At 34.7% G+C, this 26823-nt stretch overlaps 1 protein-coding gene across 3 annotated transcripts; it reads left to right on the top strand.

Annotated features, from left to right (window-relative positions):
• Nucleotides 1–26519, top strand: LOC120355596 (meiosis-specific nuclear structural protein 1-like). Of its 3 annotated transcripts, none has more exons than XM_039444167.1 (3): nucleotides 1–389; nucleotides 1417–1551; nucleotides 6019–6359. In XM_039444167.1, exons 1-3 carry the CDS (start codon nucleotides 244–246, stop codon nucleotides 6056–6058), a joined length of 321 nt encoding a protein of 106 aa, XP_039300101.1. In that variant the 5' UTR covers nucleotides 1–243; the 3' UTR covers nucleotides 6059–6359. The 3 variants fall into 3 exon arrangements, with proteins under 3 accessions (XP_039300101.1, XP_039300100.1, XP_039300103.1); XM_039444166.1 differs by lacking the exon at nucleotides 6019–6359 and adding an exon at nucleotides 26151–26519 and having other exon boundaries at nucleotides 179–389; XM_039444169.1 differs by lacking the exon at nucleotides 6019–6359 and adding an exon at nucleotides 6710–6984 and having other exon boundaries at nucleotides 180–389.
• The last annotated feature ends 304 nt before the right edge of the window (nucleotides 26520–26823 follow it).

Genomic DNA, 26823 nt, shown 5'->3' on the forward strand with positions numbered 1-26823 from the left:
GTACTATAAAAGGAGGTGGAAAAAAAGAAGCAACAACTTTGCCGTCCTATCATTTTCACTGACTTCATACATTGAATCTTACTATAGGCTGCTAGTTAAGAATGAGTCGAACAAATATCTGTTTTCGAAATAATAGCATTTATTGACATTAATAATATTATTATCTATTGCTTCTTGTTCAGATATTATTTCTCTTTTTTCAAGCTACTCGATAAGTTTGCTGAAGACGAACGAATAGAACAAATGACCAAAGAACGACGTCGTCTGAAGATCATAGATAATCGAAGAGCCGTACAAAACCAGATGGAAGAAAGACAACGGAAACGTGTTGAAGAGGAGAGAAGACTCAAAGAACTTGAGAGATTGGAAGAGGATCACATTCGTTCAAGGTTAGTGTGCGTTCAAATCCATTCAAATTTATTCCCTTCAACACTTTACAAAGTATGATGTATGATGTATACTGTACAGCATAACAGTAGATACAGTAGTACTATAGTATAACATAAAATATAAGCATACCATAATAAAGACTATAGTAACAATTATTTTTTTGTATATCTCAGGATTTATATTTCAACTAGCTTTATATCTCAGGATTTTGAATTTGTTCTAAATATCAAGCACAACAACGTAAAACACACAAAAACAATCAATATAGATTATAGATAAACGATGACCGATTATCAAACTATATAGATTAGAAAAAATTGAAACCGGTTGAACAAGTGACGAAGCAGTGTGTGATTACATAACCTTAACTTTTGGACAACATTAACATTTTGTCAAAATTTTTGGAGAAAAATAGTACAGGCTAAGCCTAGTTTTTCCTCCAATGTCATAATCGTATTATGATTATAGTATTTTATACAATAAATGAATGAATTAATGAACAAATAATGATAAATCTGTTCCTGATTTTAATCAAATCTAGTTCAGCAAAATGCAGTTCAGCTTAATCAAGTCCAGTTGGGAAGAATCGATATGAATAAGTTTCCATCGTGGACTAGAGAAACTTTAATTTAAATTTAGATTTCGAGTTCTATTATATGAAGATGTGTTGGCTAACACACCAGTCACAATACATTTTCATCTTTATCCGGCCTTATTAAATTATGTTGCTGATGTTTATGCTTCTTAAAGTTTGAATAATTAATAATTGAGAGAGAACAGAATTAGAAATAATTGAACGAAAGAAATTTTGTAGTCATTTCCATAGCGATAAAATTCATTTGTATTCTGAAACTGATATTCTCAAAATGTATAATCATTTGAATATTGATTAGACAACACCTTGTTTGAAATCAAAATAATCGTATTAAAAAGATCGTATTCTAATTCTTGATTGTGCTTCAATTTTGATGTTCTCAAATTCCAAACGACTCATATCTATTTACACAGTATTCTACCAAATTTCAGACTGAAGTTGATAGAAGAGGAGCGTCTGAGGATGCTGAGAGAACACGCTACTCACCTCATCGGATTTCTGCCAAAGAACCTGCTGCAGTCCAATGATTTTCCCCATCTGGGGTCGTCCATAGTAGACAGCAGTAGGTAGGTTTGGCGTGAATGGAGACTTACCTATACGCTCACAAACTCATCAACTTCAAATATTTAATCGTAATAAGAATATAAATAATAATATATCATTGAAAATAATTTTAACTCAATGTGCAGTTGTAAGTTGAAATTGAATTAACAGAACATGGGTCAAACCGTTACTATCTTCAACGCCAATAGAAGATATTATCCTGACCAGACTTCCATTAACGAAGTCAGGGAAACAAAATCACTCAAAAATATGTTTCATAAACCTACTATTACAGAATGAATGTCCTTGATCAATGAATTATATTCAAGATCAAGATGATCTTCAGGTAGGCTCCCACTCCTCTGACTATTGGCCATTTGATATTGATACTACAACATTATCACTTGTCTTTTATATTACTTTACTAAAAGATTTCCTCAGCATGCTCTTTTAACTGCGGTATGCTCTACCATCTTCATATCTAATTATATAGCTCTTAGGAACCTCAAGCTTAGCTTTCAACTTATGAACATCTTCAAAAATGTAAAAGTATGTATGTCAAGTTTACAAATCAATTATTGTTTTCAAGTTGAATAGTTTTAGTCCTTACTGATTGAGGAGAATTATTGTCAATTGTATCAACACGAACTGTTCATGATTCACATCCTCATCTTTAAGACATTCATGAAGTTCTTTTTCAAACTATGAAACCGTCAAAGAACAGAACAATGGTTTTTATTACAAGTGTTGCAAGATTTTCCGAACGCTGGACAATCCTTAAAATCATGTGTTATTTTACATTTTCCATATTCAATTCAATTCATTCATTATTGTCATGAGCATTTTACACAAATACATGGACATCGCCAGGTACATAAGAGCAAATATCACAAAAGAATCACTGTCATATAGATATTAGATACCTATAATAGATTATACAGTCATATAGATACAGTCATATAAGTTATAAATACAGTCAAATAGATTACTAGATACAGTCATATAAGTTATAAATACAGTCATATAGATTACTAGATATCAGTTTACACAAACAGTCAATACCACAATTCAACTCAATACAACATGGATTTAAAAGAGGACATTTCACACATTCAAATACTCATCAACAGAATAAAAGCTGATACTTCTCCAGCAGATACTTTTCAACCTCAAATTGAAATTTTATCTGTGTATTTTTCGATATTCCAATCTGATGGGAAGCATATTGAAAAATGATATCCTTTGATAAAAAATATTCTTCTGAAAAATGGATAAATTGACTCTGGGCAAATGATAGTTTATGTGGCTGACCTAGTTCTGTGCTCATGAATATGGGCATTAGTTAGCAGCAGGCTGATATCAATAGTGCTCATTATAGCATGATAAATGAACAAAGAGGAAAAAGTGAGAATACCGGTGGCTTTGAAAAAATTACTGCAGGATTGATATTGCGTTAATATGTACATGCATCTGATGGCTTTTTTGTAAAATTAATATTTTTTGTACATTCCTAGCAGATGAGTTTCCCCAAACCGCTATCTCGTATCTTAAATGGCTCTCAAACAGAGCAAAATATATACATTTAAGCACTCTGAGGGGACAGTACCGAGATAATGTTCTCAACATGAAAATAACTGCACTTAATCTAGTACAGGTTCTATCCACATGTTAAGACTAGAATCTATATGCAGGCCTAGAAATTTACAGACTTCAACACTATGAATGATTTTATCATCCAACAGCAGATCAATTTCACATTTATTTGAAAATATCATCTTATCGGTCTTAGTGAAGTTCAGGATGAGATTAATACTTTTGAACCATTGACAAATGCTATTGACTGATTCATTTGAATATTGCCTGACTTGTTGCTTTTCTCACTTTGCTTAACATTAGGTGGCACTGATTTGTAAGACTCAAACTTATCAAATTTAATTTATTCACTAAGATAACGTCTTCTATCATCAATTCAATACACAAATTTTATTTGAATAATCTTGCAAAATTTGAATCTGTTGCTCACCCCATTCTGCTGCTCTGCACTGAAAGATTGCATCTATTAACTTCAAATCACAATTACGTGAAAGTCTTGATACTAGCATTATAACCTCCAATGACAATCAAGTTATTTATTATTTATTATTTATTATTTATTATTTATTATTTATTATTTATTATTTATTTATTATTTATTATTTATTATTATTATTATTATTTATACAATATGACAATTTGCACTGAACAAGACCCATGGTGGTACAAAACAAAATAGCATTGTACATGAATAAACTATTAGTATTAATGTAAAACTAAAATTATAAACTTGAGAAGAGCACAGTAAAAATTAATGTAGATTACTACAAAAACAAGATAGAAAGATAAACATAGAAAAATAAGAAGAAAAAAATAAAAATTCAAGTATTTTATTTATAATAATTTGTAAAGAAAAAGTTGATTCCAAAGTGGTAGTGAATGTGAAGGTAATGAATTGTAGTAGTTTGTGTTTTCTTAATCCATAGGGGAAAAAACTGGAATTTCTATCAGAAATTTTCACGATTATCTGGGATAACTTCTTCAATTTTTTCAATTACCTACTTGATAGTTGGAGTTCTTCCACTGGAAGCGCATCAGCGCCGTGGTGTTCAGGTGATTCTGCATTTTTCATCTTGTTCCAAATCGTCGGTGTGGTGAAGCCCTTTGTTCAAGATAATGTTGAAGGCTATAATAAAGTATCCTGGTAAGGAAGCTTTTAAGTTCAATTTTAAACTGGGTTGTGTTTCTCAATGTTTTCAAGTCATTTGGTAAGCAATTGTGGACATTTGAGCAGATATATTTAGCTCCACATTGGGCTAGTCTAGATTGGACCACATGAGTATCGTCCCTTTGTCTAGTATTATGATGGTGATACTGGTGGTTACTTTAATAAATATTCGTCTCTCTTCTCACCATCAAACACACCTCAATGTTGAAAAATGCAGGCAGTGCAAGGATGCCAGTCTCCACGAACAGGTGTCTGCAGTGCGCAAGGTAGGGTTGCTTGAAGGTGGTTCTCATTATTATTTTTTGTAATAGTAATAATCTTCCCATATGTGGACTGTACGTACCTTAGTACGTAGTTTATGATGCTTTGGAAACAGCCGTAGTAAACTTTTATAAGAACCTCCCTATCAAGTAGTGGTTATAGTCGACACATCATGTAGCAAATAGCTGTAAATCATTGATTAGTATTCGATATGCTGCTGTCTTTTATATGCTCCTTTGAATTGTAGAACTGACGGATTATTGTTGTAGCCTAATCTTCTTCTAATCGCACAGAAGAACAGTTCAATGTGTCCTGGCTGAATAATAATAATAATAGTAAAGGTGATGTCCACATAATCTCTTAGGCTTGTGTGTGGGTAATGAGTGAGAGGGATGATGAGAGATGACGACTACTTTTTAGGTAGTCGGGACCGACTACTTGTACATACTTAGATATGCTAGTTTTTCTGTTTCAATATACTTCTCAAACATGCTCTGAATTGAATATATTTGCATCAGAAACCCTAGCATAAACGTTTTTCTTGGCGTTTTCACTATGCATTTGTCAAATCCCTCAAACCTCTGAGGTATGATTTCATCTCATTCATAAAGGGCTCCCAGACATGCTGATTGTTACTCTTTATGCAAGCTTTATACCCTTTAGCGAAAGGCTCTCTTAACTTGAGAAGACCGAAGAGTTTGTCAAAATTTGAACAAAAATCTGCAGTGGCAGATGCTCCCTCGAACTGCTCTAGTTACAATTCTTTCTCGAGAAAATGGAGAGCACGTCAAACTTATGAATCAAGTAGAACATGCACTCTTTCCCCAGTAACAGGATTTTTGAACCAAGGTTCCATGTCACATGCTGAATGAAATCTTGGCACCTAATTGGTTGGCTATCGAAAGATTACTCACTAGCTCATCAAAGGTAATAATGCCAACTTTACTGTGGCCCTCCACTCATGTAGAGATAATATAGATTGTATTACAATGGTGTGGCAGACTACTTGATGTCAACAGTGATCCCATTACATAAAAAATATGATTGTAGCCTTCCAAGAAGCATTAATTGCTACTGCCATTACCATCAAAACTTCCTTAGCAATTGGATCAACATTGCCACTAATACTTGGCCCCATGTTCACATTGTCAATAATCTTTGCCCCATCCCAATCTACCTGCTTCCGAAAGGACATTTTACTAAAACTATTTTTACATAATAATACAACTACTCAATCTACATCTAACAGTCAGCAGGGCTTCTAAGGTGAATCCTGGATTTCCCTCAACAGAATTGTACCAGGAACAAAGTGTATTTTTGTGAGGCAGTGTGTTCATGAATGTTTCCCGCACAAACTTATATGCAGCTGGAGAATAGAAATAGAGTGTCAGTAAAAATAAAATGACATCAAAGTAAAAAAAAAATGTTCAAATCCAAAAAAAAACTAAAACTTCTACTTCAATTACAGAAAATATTCTGAAGAATATTCAGGCAGTCAAGAGAAATGACATTCCTCTTGTCAGGTCACACCCAAATTGCAGAATATCATCTAGCATTTCAGCGTCTCCTTCATCACCTTCAAATCCTTCAAAGTCACTGTTTGAATCCTCCGAATTAGCTGCAGGTTTAACATTGACAACAAAGCTGATAGCGCTATCTCTTTCTCGCTTTGCTCTGTTGCCGGATCGTCTTTTAACAATGTAGAATTAATAATTAATTAACAAAATATTTCATCTTAATTATGAAAATTCATTATGAAATTATTGAAAAATATGTCTTGCTTAATAAAATATAATTGATAATTTTAAACGAGAATGCACAATTAATATTACATTAATGAACCTGTATCAGCTACTGTCTATGGAAGGCATTGACAAGACAGAGGATCGGCAACGTTTTTCTCCTATCTTTCTCCACTGTCATTATAACGTGGACCTCACTATAGGGAAGACAGCCCACAGATACATCTCAGAGCTTTCTTTTGCTATTTAAACACTATCTGAGCCAGTGGAATCACCCTAGTGTATTATTGTAGGATAGCTTATATTTTGAAAAATGATTCTCCCAACTTACTTTATAAACTTCTGTTTATTTTCAACTTTCTTTTTCACACAACATAATTCTTTGAGCCCATTTCGATGCTTGAATTTTTATTCTAGGTGAGTAGTCCGGGCGCAAATGTTATTCCGTGATCATTTTTGAGTAACAACCGTGGAAGATGTCTCAATTTCTTCGTTAGGTCTAGCATAATAAGGATCATGATGATGATAAATCGAAATCACAGGCAAACACCTCGGAAACAAGATGGCCGCCAAATTTTTCAGGGTTTTGCTATATCGCTTGTATTTCAATAACCGTTCAACCGGTTTTTCAGACGAAAATATTTTTAAAATCTTCCTCTACAATTTTTGTTCAATAAAATTTTCCTCTAAAACGCATATTTTTTTAGTTATAACCTACGAAAGCCCAAAAAACTCTTTTTCTAAATTTGTTCAAATTTCATTCCATTATAACTTTTTTGTGCAAGAGATACAGAGAAATTTTAAATCTATGAAATTTAGAGCGTCTTTTCAACTTTGGAAAGATATATCTTCATGTGCTGCACGTCAGAAAATGAGTTCTCCAGCGCCCTCCAACCAAATAAAACCCTGCATGATTTCTGTTGCGTTTTTCCATATGCATGAGGTAACAAGCCAGAACTATAAAGTCGATTTTTCATGACTACTTCAAGATAGAGACTTGCAAATGGTCTCAATCTCTTCGTTACAACAAGACGAATAAGAATATTGATGATGGAAACAACGAATGTGTGAAAATAAATTATCCTTGATGACAATCTCCAAAATGTTTGTCATCATGGAAAAATCCAAGATGGCGGCCAAAAATCTGATTTCAAGAGTTTGAAGTTATATTCACCATGCATACCCTAATCCTAATGCATGTCGTAACCTGCTCACCCTAGGCAGTTACCTGTGCACAAACCCTATGTGTGACTTCCTTAAGGCACCAAACAATGTTGCTACCGACGGCCTGTTGCTTCCTCTCTGATTCTCTAAAAACTTTTTTTTTTCTTGGAACAAATATCTGATCATTTTTTTTCTAGCTTACGAGGTTTTCTCAGGTAGCTAAAAAAACGTGATAGAGTTATTCATACTAAATGCTAACTTACGAGTTTTTCACACAGATACGAGGTTTTTTCTTTGTATCCAAATATGTAAAATAACCCTTGAAATAAACTGTTTATAAATAAACTGAGTGAAACCAATATTATAAACGGGTCAATATTGATCATGAATAACAAAAAAAAAACCAACAAAACGGCTATCCATTTAAAAATTGGAAATGGTAAAGGATTGAACAGAATGAAGACAACAATAATGAGAAAAATAATGCATTTTTTATTCTACAACATTTAGAATCCTATACTAAACGAGCAACTTCTGTTTATATGTTTGGATGCCTATGTTTGTATGTTTGTATTTCACCGGATCTCGAAAACGGCTCCAACGATTCTCACGAAATTCAAAACATAGTAGGTTATAAAACATTTATAATATAAAGATTCGATTGCACTAGGTCTCATCCCTGGGAAAACTCGCTGAAGGACATTAAAAGGATAATTATTATTCATCCTTGGAAAAACAGCTGATAATAATATTATTTCGTCGTCTGTTGGTGATGGAAGTGAGTGAGTGAGTTCATATGTGTGGGACTGTGTCAAAATTATGACTCAGCTGTTAAACTTTTGTAATCATTCAATCAGGTACTTAGTGCCGGTTGCAAAAAAGCCGGGTTATAATTTAAGCCCTAATAAAAAACTACAAAATCTCAAACAACAAATATAATTACATTAATCTTGTTTGAATTTTTGTTCTCTTTCCAACAATCCTGATAAATTCCAGTAGATCCATCTTTTTGAAATGGTCTTCTCTGATTTGGTTCACGTGAAGTTAATCAGGATTAAAATTTAACCGGAAATTTTGAGGGAAATTTTTGCATTCCTCTGGGAATTAATCTCAATTTACTGTTATTAGATAGAACATTTCTGTATGAATGTTATTCTAATGTCTTCTTTCGTAATAAATTTTTTATGCTTTTGTACTCCAGAGCGAAGTTCGGTCTCCGATATTAGATATCTAAAGTAAGCCATGGTTCTGTTTATCAATAAGTAAAAAGAACGAGCGAAGCTCGGTGTCCCGATATTGATATTATTATTTGGCTTCTAATTTCTAATTGCTCACTGTCTTATGATAGCCAAATTTGAATAGTTTTATTCCAAATCATACATGTGTCACACTATTGAAATGATCACAAACACGTGATTTATTAATTTAATTATTATTAACACATTAATTATCATGATTGAAATCTAGAGGTTTTTAGGCATTCCCCTAGGAACATCAATTCATTTGGAACTGAATTATTCAGTGGAACATCAAATATGAAGAAAAATGTCAAATAAAATGAGAGAAACTAATCACATAGTCATTGTCAATAAGCAACTCATATCTTTAAAACAAATATAATTATCAATCACTCATTATTGTCTTATTATACTTAAACTACATTGTCTATAATAAATAAAAAAATCTGGTGTGGCGCACTCACACAACTTTCCTTGCCGTTATGAAAATTTATTACCTGACGCTTGTGTACTCGCGCATCTCAAGTCTACTATTCAAAGATCTGCCAGCAGGTGACAGGACAATAACGCTGGAGACACACGAAGTCTGCTATCTCTTCATAGTGAATTATTTAATAGAATCAACAGTTGCCAACAGTTTGCATTATTGAATAAACACATTTTCTCGAATTTCGAGCTTATTTCCAATTTTAAGTAAAAATGTCACTGAACATTAATTGTAGAGATTTCTATGTTCAATCTTTTCCACTTAAAATTATTCATTTAAATTGTATCTGAAGCCTGATAATTGGGAATCTAAAATCACACTTTGCATTGATGGGGCGGAGCTCCTGAAATTTCTACAGATATGGGACTTGTGGCAGTTGATAGAGTTTATCAATGACTATTTTACGTATAAATTTGATCTAAATCGTTAGACCCGTTTTCGAGAAAATCGCGAAAAACCCTGTTTTTGACAACATTTTCACCATTTTAGCCGCCATCTTGGATTGGATTTGTTCGAAATTGATCGTGTCGGATCCTTATAGGGGAAAGACCTTAAGTTCCAAATTTCAAGTCAATCCGTTAATTGGGAGATGAGATATCGTGTACACAGACGCACATACACTCATAAGCTGCGTACACATATACGCTCTTCCAACCCGCACCGAGCACGCTCCTCCCTCGTACCGCCCTCGTACCGCCCTCGTTCCTCCATCGAACTACAGTCGCGCCGCCCACGCACCCATCATGAACGTTACGGAAGATGTTAGATCTTCTCGCGTTCCCCGGTCGAACCATTGTTGCTCCCCGGTCGATCATCAATCGCTCTGCTGGAGTGACGTTCGGTTGCGGAGCAGAGCGAAAGTCTGTACGCACCTTCACACACACACACACACACACACACACAAATACCCAAAAAACACTTTTACGGGGACCTTAAAACGTATAGAAATTGTGGTACCTTAATTTTTTTCCGGAAAGCAATACTTTCCTTACCTATGGTAATAGGGCAAGGAAAGTAAAAATTACTATGAAAAGATCTAATATTAAGCATCGAGTTAGTTTTCATTATATTAAAAGTAACACCAACTTAACATGATATGAAATAATTTAGAGATGAAACTAGAGATTTTAAGGCAAACCACTATAGCTACATCAGCTGTTTTCAGATTGAACAATGTAAAATTATGCACTTTTAATTATGTCTTGTAATACAAAGGTGAGACTTTCAGTGAGGGGCTCAATATTACAGCTTGCATGTCAAGTGTAAAAACTTCTGTCTTTTGGGTTCCTATATCATCTTCTTTGTCTTCACTGATCACTGATGTATTGGTTATGAATTCGATTGCAAGCTTCCTGTACCATTTGATCCCTTATCTTATTGTCGTTGCATACGAAGATAGCTGATCACTTACATCAAAAAACGATTTTGCCTTGTTGTAGTCTATAACAACATTGGTTTTATTTTTATGTTTACCTCAACTATTTCAAGTATATGTTTTGTTGTTAGAAAAAGAACTTCTCTTCTGTCTTTCCACTTCCCAACAATGACATTTGATTGGCTCTATAGAGCAATCATTTCACCTTTTTTCAACACATTTTTTGTCAATACACTTGGATTAAACTTCCTGTGTGTTCTCAATGTTCCAACCAAATAAGTGTTTTTATCTAGTAGCTAATTATTGAACACCTGTGTAAAAGTTATATGTGTACAGAGTCCGACATGAATTCAATTATCTCTCCATCAGCTCCAACACAACATCATTGGGTGAACTCTCACCAGTTCAACCTTCTTTACCAGAGTATATCTTGGCACAATGAGTGTAATCTCATTTGGTGCATAATTTAAAGAACTCAATACCATATTCATGCCTCTTACCAGGGATATAATGGCGGAATGACAAACTCTGAATGGCATCATAATCTCATCAATACAGACCGACTCACCAGGATTGAACATTTTATTGAATTTCTCATTCAAAACTTCCAGAAGAGGATATATTTTATTCAACTTGACTCCTTCTATTGAGTTAGATTGTTCGAAAAATGTATATTGGCTAGAATATTCTCGAATTTATTTCTAGACATTACTGTTGAAATTTTGCTTTTGTAAAGAAATTGTGTACTCCAATAACTCTTGATAGAAGGCTTTTATCAAGTTCCAACCAATTTAGAATCCCGAGGAACTTGGTGATGTCCTCAACAGTTACATCCTTCCATGCATTCATTCTGGAATGAGTTGACAGTTTATTTTTTGCAATCTTCTTGGCAATTTTTGGCCTTGCATATTAATTTGTTTCTTTGACTATATATTTGAGAGTATCCTCATCAATGAAAAGTTTGTAGAAGTCTAATGGCTCCATTTGTGTATTACTCACGTCTACAAAACAAACTTCAATTGGTCCTGTTGAAGAAGTGAATTCGAATTTTTCTAGGTTGCCAGAAACATCATACCAAATAACATTACCTGAGGATTCAACCTGATTCTGATTCAATATCTCATTTTGGTTTTCATCAGGTGAAGAATTATGAGTATTAGAAGATAAAGATTATTGTGGAGAATTGTTGTTGACTTACTGGGCTGGAGAGCTTGTCATCATATTTGAATTACCTATCACTTCTGTGGATGGATCAGAATCTGTGGAAGATGTGAGGGTCTACAGTATCTATTTCAATCCCTTTTTCAAGTATTCTTGAGTCTGGGTTATCAATTGCAGACAATGGATCAGACGTTGATGAAGTAGTGCTCACTTCCTGGACTGAACAACTTGTCAAATTTGAGTTATCTATAGAAATAGTTGGATTATCATGAAGATATGTTGGAGGTTCATTTCTTTCAATTTATTGTATATTCAATTTTTGAATCTGGGTTATCAATAGCAGTCAGTGGATCACAACAAAATGATTTTTAATGTTCTGGCACTATAGGATTGTGGTTTTATAGAGTAGGATAGGTTAAATGAATAAATTATTCCTATGAATAAAAATAGTCGATTGTAATATGAGTGTTGAATTTAATGGAGTTTGGCGCTGAGCAGTTAGTTTGATCTTCCCCGTCTACTGGTGCACTCTAGTGCATAACTGTTTAATTTTTTGTTCTGTAGTTTTTCGTTCAGTCGGTTTGTATAGCTGCCTTCGTTGACAGGATAGCTCGACTCGTTCGTTGATTTGTTTGTATTTCTATCGGAAATTATTAATTATAATTCCGTGTCTCCGATCGTAGGGAGTAATAATTGATTTTAAAATATTTGTGAGAATCTGAGTATTTTTATATATTGAAAGTAGTAGTGAATACCTAGTAAAATTGAGAAGCAGAATTCCATACATGATTAAACAATTCTCTGCAGTGTCTGGCTACCGTACATCAGAAATCATCAGAGGTCAAGTGACCCAGGGATTGAAAGTGTTAAATCCAACATCTCGTAGAGAGTTCGAGATTTCTTGTCGAGATAAGGACCTCCCGACTTACAAAGATTTTGTACACTTCATTGAAAGACAGTTCAAGTCATTGCCATGTGATAAAAATAATAAATTCGAATTATCAAGTGGTGTGAAGCCAGTCAAGAACTTGTCAAATTCAATCAGAGAATTGCGGTTCAATCAGAGACGACTTCGACTGGTAATGTTCGTGAAAAGTCAAATTGTTTGAATGTAATCAAGGTACTCATAGCTTACTTGATTGTCGTTCTTTTTTGAAATTGTCACCATGGGAACGTTTCCGTTTTGTCAAAGACAAATCATGTTGCTTCAAGTATTTGCTTAATAGTCATTCTGTTCGTGAATGTACTAGTACAGTGCGTTGTAACCAGTGTGAAAAGCCACATCATTCCTTATTGCATTTCAATTTTAATAAAAAATTGTCTCAGGGTGATGTGAATAATGTAAACAAGGAAGTGGTCAACTGTTCGACCAAGGTCAATGACAGTAAGAATGCTGAATCAACTGTGTTGTTGTCTACTGTAGTGGCTACTGTTTTGAGTAGACAGGGAAATCGTGGTAGGGTTAGATTTCTGCTAGATTCTGGGAGTCAGTGTAACTTTCTTACTACAAAAACTTGTAAACGACTTAATTTGCGAAAACACGTCTGGCGAGAACAGTTAATTGTTTCGGCGGAGGGTCGAGAGCGGTGGGGGGTGAAACGGCCTTTATGCTTTCACGAACATTACCAGTCGAAGTCGTCTCTGATTGAATTTGACAGTTCTTGACTGGCTTCACACCACTTGATAATTCGAATTTATTATTTTTATCACATGGCAATGACTTGAACTGTCTTTCAATGAAGTGTACAAAATCTTTGTAAGTCGGGAGGTCCTTATCTCGACAAGAAATCTCGAACTCTCTACGAGATGTTGGATCTAACACTTTCAATCCCTGGTACAAAAAAATACAATCCTCCAAACCCTCATTTTTTACCCGCTTCAAAGCTGTAATAGAATTACAAAATCTATCTAATATCGATGCCAAGCCCGCCCTAGATTCAACCTTCAAACCTTTGAACTGAAATATTTCATCTAAATAAGAATCTATCTGAGATCTAGGGTCATTATAACGGCTAACCAATGCATCCCAAATAATTTTGTAATTAGTGGCTATAGGTTGAAGATGTTTACAAATATTTGCGGCCTCATGAGTACGTTTCGAAACTAAATACTGGACCTTATGTTGATCTGATAAAGTGGTATTGTCATGGACTAATTCAAAAAACGTAGACCATTCAGCCTGATGTCCACTAAAATTTGGCAATTGAATTTTCGGTAATAATTGTTGTTCATTAGTTACACTACTTGCTGAAACTGTCAGTGAAGCTGCTTGCTTAGTTTCTGATTGTTTTTTTATTTTTTCGACTCTTTTATCGATAAATGCAATCATATCTAAATGCGAGTCATTGAATTTAGGGACATATTCTGGGTCTACACTCATTTCTAACTCATTAATCTTAAATTCAATACTATCATAATTAATCTAGCCAAAGTTAAAACATATGAGCTGTTTTTGATCAGATACATTTTTACACAAATCAAATGTACGCTGTATTCTCTGATATAATTGTTCTAACTTCGCCCTATGAATTTCCATCATTGCAGGAATAGTTTTAGGATCTAATTCTCCTTGCGTATTCTTTTGAATAACTTTGTTATCACAAACGATAAGATAGTGATGAACAAACAACTTATCTGTAGACACGATCCTACTGATAAGCACAACAAAGTTTAGTGTGTCTGCTCTATGCTCTTGAACTTGTTGACTACAATATGAACAATACGAGCAAACTAAAAATGCACATATGAGAATTTGAGTACAATTTAGGCCAATACACATCAAGGGCCAATGGACCAACAATAGTTATACAAACTTCTGATTAAGTGGACTGTAATTTTAATCGATTTAATATTCAATATATTCTGGCAGAAAAATACTAATGAACATTGATGTTCATACTCAACGCTCCTTGCAGAGATATCAATGTTGAACATTCTTCTCCAAGGATGAACATCGATGTTCGAAATGCGTCCGCAACGGGAACGCGCCACCTTAGTCCTCCGACACACCCAGAACCTGACAGGAGTGGACAGCGACTATCTCATCCATCGACACCGTACGCCAGCGACAGGGAAAGACTGTTTTGAAAGAGTCTCGAATTGGCGTGTGCGTTAGGCGCCAAAACCGGACACTTTTGCATTCGTTCAGACACGACAAAGTCAGACACATCGAATCTCTGACACTTCCAAAAGGTATACTTCTTGGACGGACTGTACTACGCAGAGCTGTCTGGGTTTTCAAACAATGGTTATTGTGCTGATGGATCCCCACATGTAGCTATTCTTAACAAGACCATTGACAATTTATTTCTGAAACCTATCACTCTTTTCTATCCCTCTTCGTAGTAATATCAGGCGATGACTATCTAACTGTAACTGTATAATTCAAATTCAAATTTTTCAAATTTATTCACACTCATAATACATATACAGAAACAAATAGAGTCTAGCTTGACAAATACAATAATAATCCATCTAAAATTTAATAATAGATTGTAAGTAATAGTATAATATAATAATATATAATATAATATTAATGTGAACAATAACTGCTCACAAAGTGCTTCATGAAGCACTTGTCCGTGAGCAGGAGTTGAGGTTTAATCGGATACACACACACACACACACACACACACACACCACACACAAACACACACCATTCAATCACCATCATCAAGTAATTTTATTGATTGATTGTAGCATTTCCTCTCTTTAAATATACTTATATTATGAAATGTAGTTCAAACTGCGAAAAAAAATGGGAGGAAGAATCACCAGTATAATTTTTTTCAACATGATTCATGACAAAGAGGGAAAAAAATGAAAAACGAAAGATGAGACATAACAGTGATAAATAAAACAATGTTTGCAGATCAAAGCTCAAAGCAAAGGTTAAACTTTAAAGGATACAGAAGTAACTACAGTAATTGGCCATACTACACTGAAATTCATATTCAATAATGGATTAGATTAGATATTAGCACCATGTGTTTCTCAGCTTACTACTTTGAATAAGTCTTCTACTTCTAATGGTGAATGAAGCCATAGCCAACTCTTCATTTGATTTAGGAATTTCTTGAGATTCTGTAGCTTTCTAATCTCATCTGGGAGAATATTGAAGAATTTAGGTCCAAGGAATAAAAAGCATCTCTGGAAGGTAGTGCTGTTCTGTTTGGGGAGTCTGATTAGCATCCTTGTAGTTTGCCTAATTCGTTATATATCATTCCTATTTTGTGCAGTTGTCTCTCTTTTCTGCAGTTATTTGGAGCTTGAATAATATAACTATTAGTAAAATTCTTGACACAAAACAAAAATAACTTCACATAATAGTTCAATTGTCATGATTAGTGAGTACACTGAAACTTCTCGAACTCTATAATTCGTAGTTTTGCCATCAAAAACACTGTAACTAGTATTCCCATAACGATAAATACACTAGTATGCCATAGTAACTGATAACTCCGCTGAATTCAGCTGATTAATATACGAAACTTACATCAACTCGCTTTCTTTAATGTCTGTCTGCCTGTCTAGGTATTGTTTGTTTTCAACATAGCCCACCCATGTATTAGTTAATACAACTTGTGATAGCAATACCTTTAACGTTATAGTAATTGGTATTATTAGTTTAGGGATTTTGAATTCTGATTGTGAATTATTCACCCATACGGAGTGAACTTTAAAGTTCTATGGATTCAAATATAATAATATAACTAGAGACACCCTTGGTTGAAGAACTCGCTCATGAACAGTTGTATTGATCTCTGAAATCTTTTACAAGTATGTCAAATTAATATTTAACAATATTTTCTAATATCCATTCATACAGGCTATATTATGAATTGATTATGGGTAATTATGGGATCAGTATCCATGATATATTTTTTTCGTATTTTATTTTATCTGCCTCGATATTGCAGAGCTTGATATATAATTCGTCACCCTCCAAAATTCGTATTAAATGCTTGGTCCCGTAAGCTACAGATTATTTTAATTTTCGAACGTCATTTTCAATACTGGAAGATATACAGTTATCGTTTCCCAAAATAGCGGGAAAATGTTATTTTTTCATGATAATATTTTGATGATTGATTTTTCTACGTTTCAACGACGGGATTTATTTTTTGTCTGTATATGTACGTTGGCATGTTTGTAGATTAGCTTTTGATGATTACAGCTTGGCACTGCTCTCGGTTTCATTCATAACAGGTAATATTGTCATCGTCAATACACGCCAATCAGTCATTGGCCGTTTCAACACTTACCGATTTCTCGTCACGGTACCCAAGGCCGTACCCAGGGGGTGGGTCACAGGGGTTGGAACCCCCCCCGAAATTTTCTCAAAAATAAAAATTTTCATATACATGGGAACTGAATTTCTCAAGTAGGCTATTATTTAATCATTTTCATAGGTAAATAAAGAAGAGTTCAAAGTTGAAAACAATTTCTAGTTAAAAGTACGTTACATACACAATTTTGTGGTGCATTAAACGATGCTAAGTCTATTTGTATTGTCTTTTGATTTTCCTATTCACCACAGACCACATAACGGTGGAAATTATATTAAAGTTATCTTTCACATACGTAGCTTATTCAAGGCTGATCGGTACACTTTTTTTTGAATTGGATAATATTTTTCAATATAATTGCTAAGATCATCATAAGAGTGAGAAAAAGTGGCAACTGAAATTTTTAAGTGGTCTAATAAGCGAGTTGTGGGTTATTGAAGTGCTAAACTCCGTTTTCTTTCCAGATCATAAACGGTTCGAATGTTCCATTGGAGTTTTTCTTCTAATACATTCAGTATATCATTGGCTTTGTCTAATATGCGTTTTTCGCGATTCATGCCAAAATAAACAAGTTATCGAATTTACAAAAAATGTTACTTTTTACTTTCCTTGCCCTATTACCATAGGTAAGGAAAGTATTGCTTTCCGAAAAAAATTAAGGTACCCCATTTCTAAATTTCTATACGTTTCAAGGTCCCCTGAGTGGTTTTTGGGTATTGGTGTGTGTGTGTGTGTGTGTGTGTGTGTGTGTGTGTGTGTGTGTGTGTGTGTGTGTGTTGTGTGTGTGTGTGTGTGTGTGTGTGTGTGTGTGGTGTGTGTGTGTGGTGTGTGTGTGTGTATGAGTGTATGTGCGTCTGTGTACACGATATCTCATCTCCCAATTAACGGAATGACTTGAAATTTGGAACTTGAGGTCCTTACACTTTAAGGATCCGACACGAACAATTTCGATCGAAAGCAATTCAAGATGGCGGCTGAAATGGCGAAAATATCAAAAACAGGGGTTTTCGCGATTTTCTCGAAAATGGCTCCAACGATTTTGATCAAATTTATACCTAAAATAGTCATTGATAAGCTCTATCAACTACCACAAGTCCCATATCTGTAAAAATTTCAGGAGCTGCGCCCCATCTATGCAAAGTTTGATTTTAGATTCCCAATTATCAGGCTTCAGGTACAATTTGAACAGAAAATCTTAAGTGGAAAAAATTGAGCATAAAAATCTCTACAATTAAAGTTCAGTAATATTTTCAACTAAAATTGAAAATAAGCTCGATGTTCGAGAAAATAAGATTATTGAATTGCAAACTGTTGGCAACTGTTGATTCTATAAAAATCATCATTCTATGAAGAGATAGCAGACCTCGTGTGTCTGCTGCGTTATTGACCTGTCACCAGCTGGCTTAGATCTTTAAATAGTAGACTTGAGTTGCGTGGGAACACTACCGTCAGGTGATCAATTTTCATAACGGCAAGGAAAGTTGTGTGAGATTTTTCATTTATGAACCAGATTTTTCATTTATGAACGATATGGGGAATATTTTTTTTTAGTTTGGAAAGATAAAATTTTTCGAATTTTTAAGAGAAGTTCTGTTAATATAGTCGAAACCGTTCATAATCTGGAAAGAAAACGGATTCAGCAACTCAACGACCCCTAACTCCCATAACTCGCTTATTAGACCACTTAAAAATTTCAGTTACCTCTTTTTCTCACTCTTATAATGATCTTAACAATTATATTGACAAAGATTATCCAATTTAAATGAAAAAAAAGTTTACCGAACAGCTTTAATGCCATGAGCACTTTTTTGAGCCAGCCAGAGAGAACAACAAACGGCTTTGTATGGAAATGGTCCAAGCGGCAAGCCCATCAAAGCTTCGTTTTGTCAATACAAACATAAAGGTCTGAAAAAGGGTTATTTTACAATTTTTAAAAGGTTTTATTGGGTCCTCCGGACCACAATGTATGTTAGGACCCCGCCTAGTATCACAACCCCCCCCGAAATTTTTTTCTGGGTACGGCCTTGACGGTACCGGTTTCTTACCGAAGGGCTAATTGGGGTGACATATTGACAATGAGATCTGTTAAACAATGAGATCTTATAAACTTTATAACTACTGTACAAGCTCTACTGTTCACAGAACTACTAGCTACAAGTATTCAACTACATAAATCGGAAATAGACATTTCATTTTACTTATGGTAGACACCCACCCCTTATCTATCTACTTCACGTCTATGAATATAACAATATCAAAGGATAGAGTTGAAAGTACAAAGGCATAGAGATGGAAATTAAGAAGTAATTATATGCTATAATTCAATTACCCAGGTATATTAAAACTGACTACTTTAGCATTTACCTGATTAATATTACCGCAATCATTATGTTATAAATTCAAATTTGCGTTGAGTTGCTGACACTCGGCTGCTCTCTGCACCTATTTTCTCGAATAACTTTAAAACATGACGTCAACAAACTTGGTGACTCAACACATCTGTCTCGTTTTCAACTGACAATGGCATCTCTCGATCAGCTGTTTTCAACTGACGATGAAAAACTCTCTTGATCAACTGTTTTCAACTGACGACGGAAAATTCTCTCAGTCAGCTGCTACTCGGTTGATGAATATTATTACCTGATCATTTTTAAGTTCCCTCAGTGAGTTATCCTAAACATGAAGTCATAAAATGATGATTTTCGTATCACAAACTCACTATATTTCAAACTATATACTGTGTTTCAAACTTAATCAAAATCGTTAGAGCCGTTTTCGATTTCCATCAGACATACTGACAGACAAACTAACAAACAGAAATGGAATACGATGATAAATACGTCTATAGTAACATCCATATGGGAACGTCTGTTATAGTAGACTGCATAAAACTAATCCGATGTTAGTTGGAAGAGCTCAGTACGTACCTCCTCACCCCTTACCATAAACTTTGCCATTATTCAGGTGTACTGTATTATGAAAATATCAATATTAATTCTTACTTATTATAGGTGCGGACGAAGTTGATCAAATCTTATTGGCAACGTTGCATTTACCCATGAGACTATTTTCATACGGTCTTGTATATTAAAATAATGTATATAATATAGTGACACAATTCATTTTTAAAGTAATTTATTATAATATATATGGAATGAAAAATAATTTAGAGATTATAAACTACCTAAAACAACTTGGACAACAAAATAAATAAATTAGAATATCATCATCATCATCATCATCCATCAGGACTAGGCTTGTAAAGCTGTTCCGGTGTCCACCGCTTCCTCGGTCTTCCGACGTCCCTTTTCCCATCCAACTGTAACTTCCAAGCTTGTAGTGAAGACGAGTTGGTGGAATACGGCGCAGGTGATTTGTCCATTTTAATCTGTATTTTTAATGATTGCTGTTAGTGGTTGCACATTGCACTCACTTCGAATTGTTTCATTACTTATGTGGTCTCGTCTCGAGTATCCTTGAATGCTGCGCAGAAACCTCATCTCTGATGCCTGAATTCGTGAGTCATCAATCTTGGTCTTTGTCCATACCTCACTACCGTATGTCATTAAAGGGATGGCCATTGTCCTATAGAACTTAATCTCAGTCTCTTTTCTGGCCTTACCCTTTAATGTTCGGTGAATGACTCCACAAATTGAGTTAAACTTTCCTATTTTCTGAGGTATATCACATTCTCTGTCATAGGATACATCACAGCCGAGATATTTAAAGTTGCTCACCTGTTCCATTATTATATTATTCACAACTATTTTGGAACGTAAGGGCCACTTGCCCCGAAATGCCATTACTTTCGATTTCTGAGCTGATAATTAGAATATATTCTTTTAAATTGGTGCAAGTTCCACATCATCCGCCTCTTGCACAACGGCGGTATCACCAATCCTAAAACTCGCAGCCGAGGACCAACTGCTAGAATAGAATAATAATAATAATAATAACGAATTAGAATATCCAATGAATTATTATTATTATTATAAATGTATAACAAATTCCGGCCCGGGCAAGATATGTTTCTCATACCACTCCCGTGTTTCGGTTGGACACGTTAAACTGCCTGGAAACAGTCGTTAGGTCATGTCAGAGGCCTTGGAATTGATCAGTCCTAAGGGGGACAGTGAAAAGGGGGTCCTAAGCCCCCCTCAAGGATCAGATAAATAATGAAAATGCGGGTCTATCTACACGAATCCTTAGAGTCTCATAGAGATTTAATACTTTTTTTAACAGCAGTAGTATAATTCCTTCCACAGTATAAACACAATGTAGCAAAATTGCCTTGAAAGTATGGGTACAGAGTAATAAAGAATATATTTTTCTCTGTGGTATAGTTTGAATACAGAATGGGTACACTTATTGATCAGAGCACAATAAGTGAGTTACTGAATAAATTTCAATGTGAGAATTAACAAGTTGCAAGATGTCACAGTGAAAGCAAGACAAAGGGCACAATCAGACAATCAAATGTATGTAAAGAGCTAAAGAGTTGTTGAGAATTATGGGAACAGCTTGATGTATCTTTAGCTTTCTAACTAAAAGTTATTTTCCAAATAAGAATATTTTCCCCAATGAAATTGTCATTGTAAAAGAAAAAATTTATATTTTTCCATGATTTTTAAGAAATCTGTTTTAGTGAATTCCTACTTTAGGGCCTCTATGTAGACCTAAATTTCTAATTAATATTTCATGATTGAATTTTAATAAGTAAAAATCTGGTGTGGCGCACTCACACAACTTTCCTTACCGTTATGAAAATTTATCAACTGACGCTAGTGTTAACGCGCATCTCAAGTCTACTTTTCTAAGATCTGAGTCAGCTGGTGACAGGACAATAGCGCTGCAGACACACGAAGTCTGCTATCTCTTCATAGTGAATGATTTAATAGAATCAACAGTTGCCAACAGTTTGCAATTGAATAATCTTATTTTCTCGAATTTCGAGCTTATTTTCAATTTCAGGTGAAAATTTACTGACATTAATTGTAGAGATTTTTATGCTCAATCTTTTCCACTTGCATTTTTTGTTTAATTGTATCTGAAGCCTGATAATAATTGGGAATCTAAAACCAAACTTTGCATAGATGGTGCAGTGCTCCTGACATTTTCACAGATATGAGACTTGTGGCAGTTGATAGAGCTTATCAATGACTTTTCTAGGTATGAATTTGATCAAAATCGTTGGAGCAGTTTTCGAGAAAATCGCGAAAAACCCTGTTTTTGACAACATTTTCTACATTTTAGCCGCCATCTTGAATTGCATTTGATCGAAAATGTTCGTGTCGGATCCTTATAGTGTAAGGACCTTAAGTTCCGAATTTCAAGTCATTCCGTTAATTGGGAGATGAGATATCGTGTACACAGACGCACATACACTCATACACACACACACACACATACAGACCAATACCCAAAAACCACTTTTTTGGACTCAGGGGACCTTGAAACGTATAGAAATTTAGAAATTGGGGTACCTTAATTTTTTTCGGAAAGCATACTTTCCTTACCTATGGTAATAGGGCAAGGAAAGTAGTAATGTATAATATGTCTGTATTGATACTTCAACCACATTTATATAAAACTGGAAAAAATGAAGCATATATACATCTTCGAATGTAACGTTTATGGGGAAAAACCCAGGTCCCTCTATCCTTTGGGGATATTCCCCCCCCCCATACCTCTTGGTTTTTGCCCCTCCCCCTCCCTAGCAGTTTGGTGAAATGGCGCCACTAAAGTTGAATGAAATCAACTTCAATTATTGTATGGTAATTGTATGGCAAGATTACGATACTTATGAGCTCTACTTAGAAAAGGATTGTGAAACAAGAAATGGAACTGGAATGTAATAAACTGTGATATTTTTATAATTATATAAAAGCAATTAGCCATACATTACAATCATTGAGAGAAAAACTAATAAGATGCTTATATATCTTCTCAAATCTTGATACATTAACAATTCACTACCGGTATTCACGAGTAAATACTGATGGGGTCGATTTCAATGAACAAATTATTTAAATGAAATGGTTTATTTAATTATTTAAAAGATTTAAATGGAATGGTTGTTTTCTTCTAAATGTCTATACTTGAGCATTCTGTTAATTTCGAACAGAGCTCACTTTCCCGGGGTTTCCTCAGATGATGCAGCAATCACTGAGGAATCTCCAGCACAGATTTCAATAATCCAGGAGAGAGTCATCTAGAATTAAAACTATTAGTGCAATATTGCTAAATTATTATTGCCAATCAATAGTGTTTTCCAGAAAATTACTAATCCCATAAATGTCTGTTAATTAAATGATAAGTTATGGAGTTCCAAATATTATAATATTTTTCGCATTCCCATTTTTCTTTTTTTCATATTTTAAATCGCTTCATTTGGGTCACTCGTTGTTTAGTCGAATATAGTATTTAATACACTGGCAAGTCTCAAACAAAAGAGACATGTCGAGATGCCTTCCGTCATCTGGGCATCATGACGGTGACCAACATCTACATCATGGAAGTCATCACCCATGTTAGCCGACTAAATTCCCAGAGAGGGAGGCACAAATGTTCATAAATACGTCACTCGGCAGGCAGATAAACTATGTACTCCCAAGGCACAGGACTGCAATCTTCCAAGAGAAACCTTCATACGTGGGCAAAAACTGTGGAATCACCTACCGGAGAAGATAAGAGGCTGGATTGTGTGACATTGAAAAAAAGACTTAGTGAGTTTCTCAAAGGAAGGCCCATGTACGAACTATGTAAATTTCTTGAAACAGGAGACACAGACTGGCAGTGAACAAAATATATAATTGTAAATACAAACAATTCAAATATATATAATAGTATATTTATTTTTTCATTCTTGACAGCAATTGCTATTCTTGAAGAATATGTAATAAAGAATTTTGACTATTGACTATTATTCAGGTATATATCTATCACATATCATATATCTCTCTTAGCAGCGACTATATAAACGCTTAACAGGTTGCTAGGGAACGATAATAATAAGAATGTGTGATGAATAATCTATCCTGTTCTAGGCGAGCAATATTTCTGTATTACAGATATCCAAAAACTTCAACACGAAAATGTGAATATCTTTGAAATGGTTTGATATATTGATAGCGATTTCCACCATTCATTGTCTCTTGAAATCTTTATTTGATCTGTATTAAAACCTTCCCAAAGAAAATGTTTGATTCAATGTGGCGGAACGAAGATGGCAGACCTATTTTGAAGCTACATACAGATTTTTTTTTAATTTGAATAGGAATCCCAGTGAAGCTCACTGTCAAATTATCTTTGGAAAAGGAACATCAAGCTGTTTTCCTTATTACGCTGTAGGCCTACGTGAATCCATAGAACTTCATAGGTTTCTCCGTATGGGTAAATGATTCAGAATCAAAATTCAAAGTTTGTCAAATTAATAATACCAACGACATAGCAACTGCCACCACAATTTGTATCATTAATATTACGCGTATGCTACTGTAAGATAATAGTCAGGCAGACACTCAGGAGCAAGTTATTTTGTCTCATGTAGTACTTTCAATGTTACTTTTATATCCTGAAAAAGGACGAAGGAGTGAGTAAAATATTTTGTTGTTCAACGAACTTGATCTGTAAAAAGGTTCGAAGAGTGCGTGTTCAAAATTTGAAGCTGATTGATCAACTCTTTCTAAAGTTATTGTAGTGCATTCAAACAAACAAGCAAACCCACAGACTGGCAACAACTTGAACTTGAGTAAAAGTAAGAACTTGCTAGCTCTTGTTCAACAATATTATTGAGAGAACAACGGGCGGTATTATCAAGTTGGGAGCACATAACTTGAAGGAATCAAATTATTCAGTGTAGGGGATTGAGTATTTTAAGCAGAGTGTGTTTCTGAGGGATATAGGCCTATAGTGAGAAGTGAAGAAGTGAGGATTCAATTGAATTGCAGTTTTAGTTTTTTTGCACGGCCGGCCCTCTCTCACATTCAACCATCAACCTTCGATGCTACATTAACTATATTATACAATCCTACTCAGTGGAATGAGGGAATTCACAATATTACAAGCAAGAGTTGATAGTATGATATTATTGACACAAAAAAATTACAAATCTAGGCATGGGAAAGTCAAATTCAAGATAGGTTGAAGATAATATGTCTGAAGCATTCTATGAAATAATAACAAAACCCTGAGGGGTTTTGAAGAAAGGAGAACATTAGCACACAACCGGGTAAGAGAGAGAGAGAGAGTGTGTGTGTTTGTGTGAGACAGAGTGAGAGCGAGAGCAAAAGGCGCAGGAGTGATAGTGAGAGGGTGAGGGAGGGGGTGAGCGAGAGGGAGAATGAGAGAGTAAGCAATAGAACTAAAATAATAAGGTTGAGATAAGAGACAATGTCACGCAGGAGTATTGTCTAACGGTGGTGACACACACACTTCTACAGTCACTCTAAGTTAAAAACAGAATATTTCAAAGAAAGTACAGTCTGTGCCAAAATTGAAACCAGTTTACTTCCAAGCTATTCTGACATAGGCGTCAAAAACAGATAGCGACAACCAGAGACTGTTTTCCAGGTAGAGAAATTAGTCACGGACTCGCCCCGCCAAAACAGACACTTCTTTTTCAGCACAAGAACGACAAAACTAGCCACCGCCAAAAAGACTGATTTTTAGTGCTAGGATGGATGTGTCTGACTTTGACGGTGGTGTATCCTGACATCGCCCCGTCCGCAACTAAAAAAATCGTGAGCTGCAAAGCAAGCAGAAGTACATTATTCATCAATATTTATAATTCAAACGTTATATTCTATTATTTTTATATAAAAACTGCTTAATTTCCCTAGTGACTATTCTCTTTCGAAACTTTTGCATTTATTTATTTTGTAAGGTTGAGAAATTTCCATTACAAACTACAATATTAATAATTATATAGCTTTGCACAGCTTTGATATTATATTGATAACTTCAAATCCTCCTCATTTCAATTATTTACATCTAGAATCTTTATTTTTAATACTATATTATTTTGTTAAGCCTATTAGTTGATCTAGAGTTTGTTATCGAAATAATTTTTCATTAGCGAGCCTAAAGAGTAAATATTAAGTCCTAAAAATGTTTAAATTTTACTTACGACATCCATGTACAATAGGGGTACAGTGAACAGCTGTACCAGGCCTCCTGGGCTTCTAGGGACGACTTTGAAAGTTCCATCAAGGAACATGTGGTTCGCCTAACCCAGGTGGACAATCGCATCAACCAGTCTCCTGCTGGCAAACCAGATTGTTCCGCCTCCCACTTCTGCCACAAAGAAGTCACTCTGTCCATCTCTCGTTCGACGAAGGTTGGCAAAGCGATCTTCCTGAAGAGACGCCCGCATCTCTTCGATGGATTTTGGCGTTTTGGGCTGAATAGCCCTCCTAGATCTGGCCATAGTTCGCAGAACCGTAGATCTTGATAGTCGTACAGCTGCATCTCTATGTCTGGGAAAGTAATTAAAGAAAAAATACTTTACTTAATACTCACGTGTGATTAATTAATTAATAATCTATTAATTTAGTGATGCGTTAATTTGTGTACTGTAAATTACTTCAACAACCATACATCACAAACGGTGAGGCAAGCCGAATTTCATACCTCACAAAAAGGTAACGTTTTAGATTTATTCGAACAAAGTTCAAATTTATCATACGTTACAACTAGTAGAAAGAAAGTTATTCGTTGTGTATAATATAAATATATAATCAAAAATTGCTATTTTCTAATGTTAGAATTTCAAATTCAACAAATTCGGGAAGCACAAATCATTCTCCTGCCGTCCTGCA

This window comes from Nilaparvata lugens, unplaced genomic scaffold (genome assembly GCF_014356525.2).
Source record: "Nilaparvata lugens isolate BPH unplaced genomic scaffold, ASM1435652v1 scaffold3263, whole genome shotgun sequence".
NCBI classification, from domain to species: domain Eukaryota; kingdom Metazoa; phylum Arthropoda; class Insecta; order Hemiptera; family Delphacidae; genus Nilaparvata; species Nilaparvata lugens.

Coding starts and splice junctions, on each gene's coding strand:
- LOC120355596 (XM_039444166.1), top strand. CDS start 244: ATGACCAAAGAACGACGTCGTCTGAAGATCATAGATAATCGAAGAGCC. Junction 390..1,416: donor GAGGATCACATTCGTTCAAG/GTTAGTGTGCGT, acceptor ACCAAATTTCAG/ACTGAAGTTGATAGAAGAGG. Junction 1,552..26,150: donor TCCATAGTAGACAGCAGTAG/GTAGGTTTGGCG, acceptor CATGTACAATAG/GGGTACAGTGAACAGCTGTA.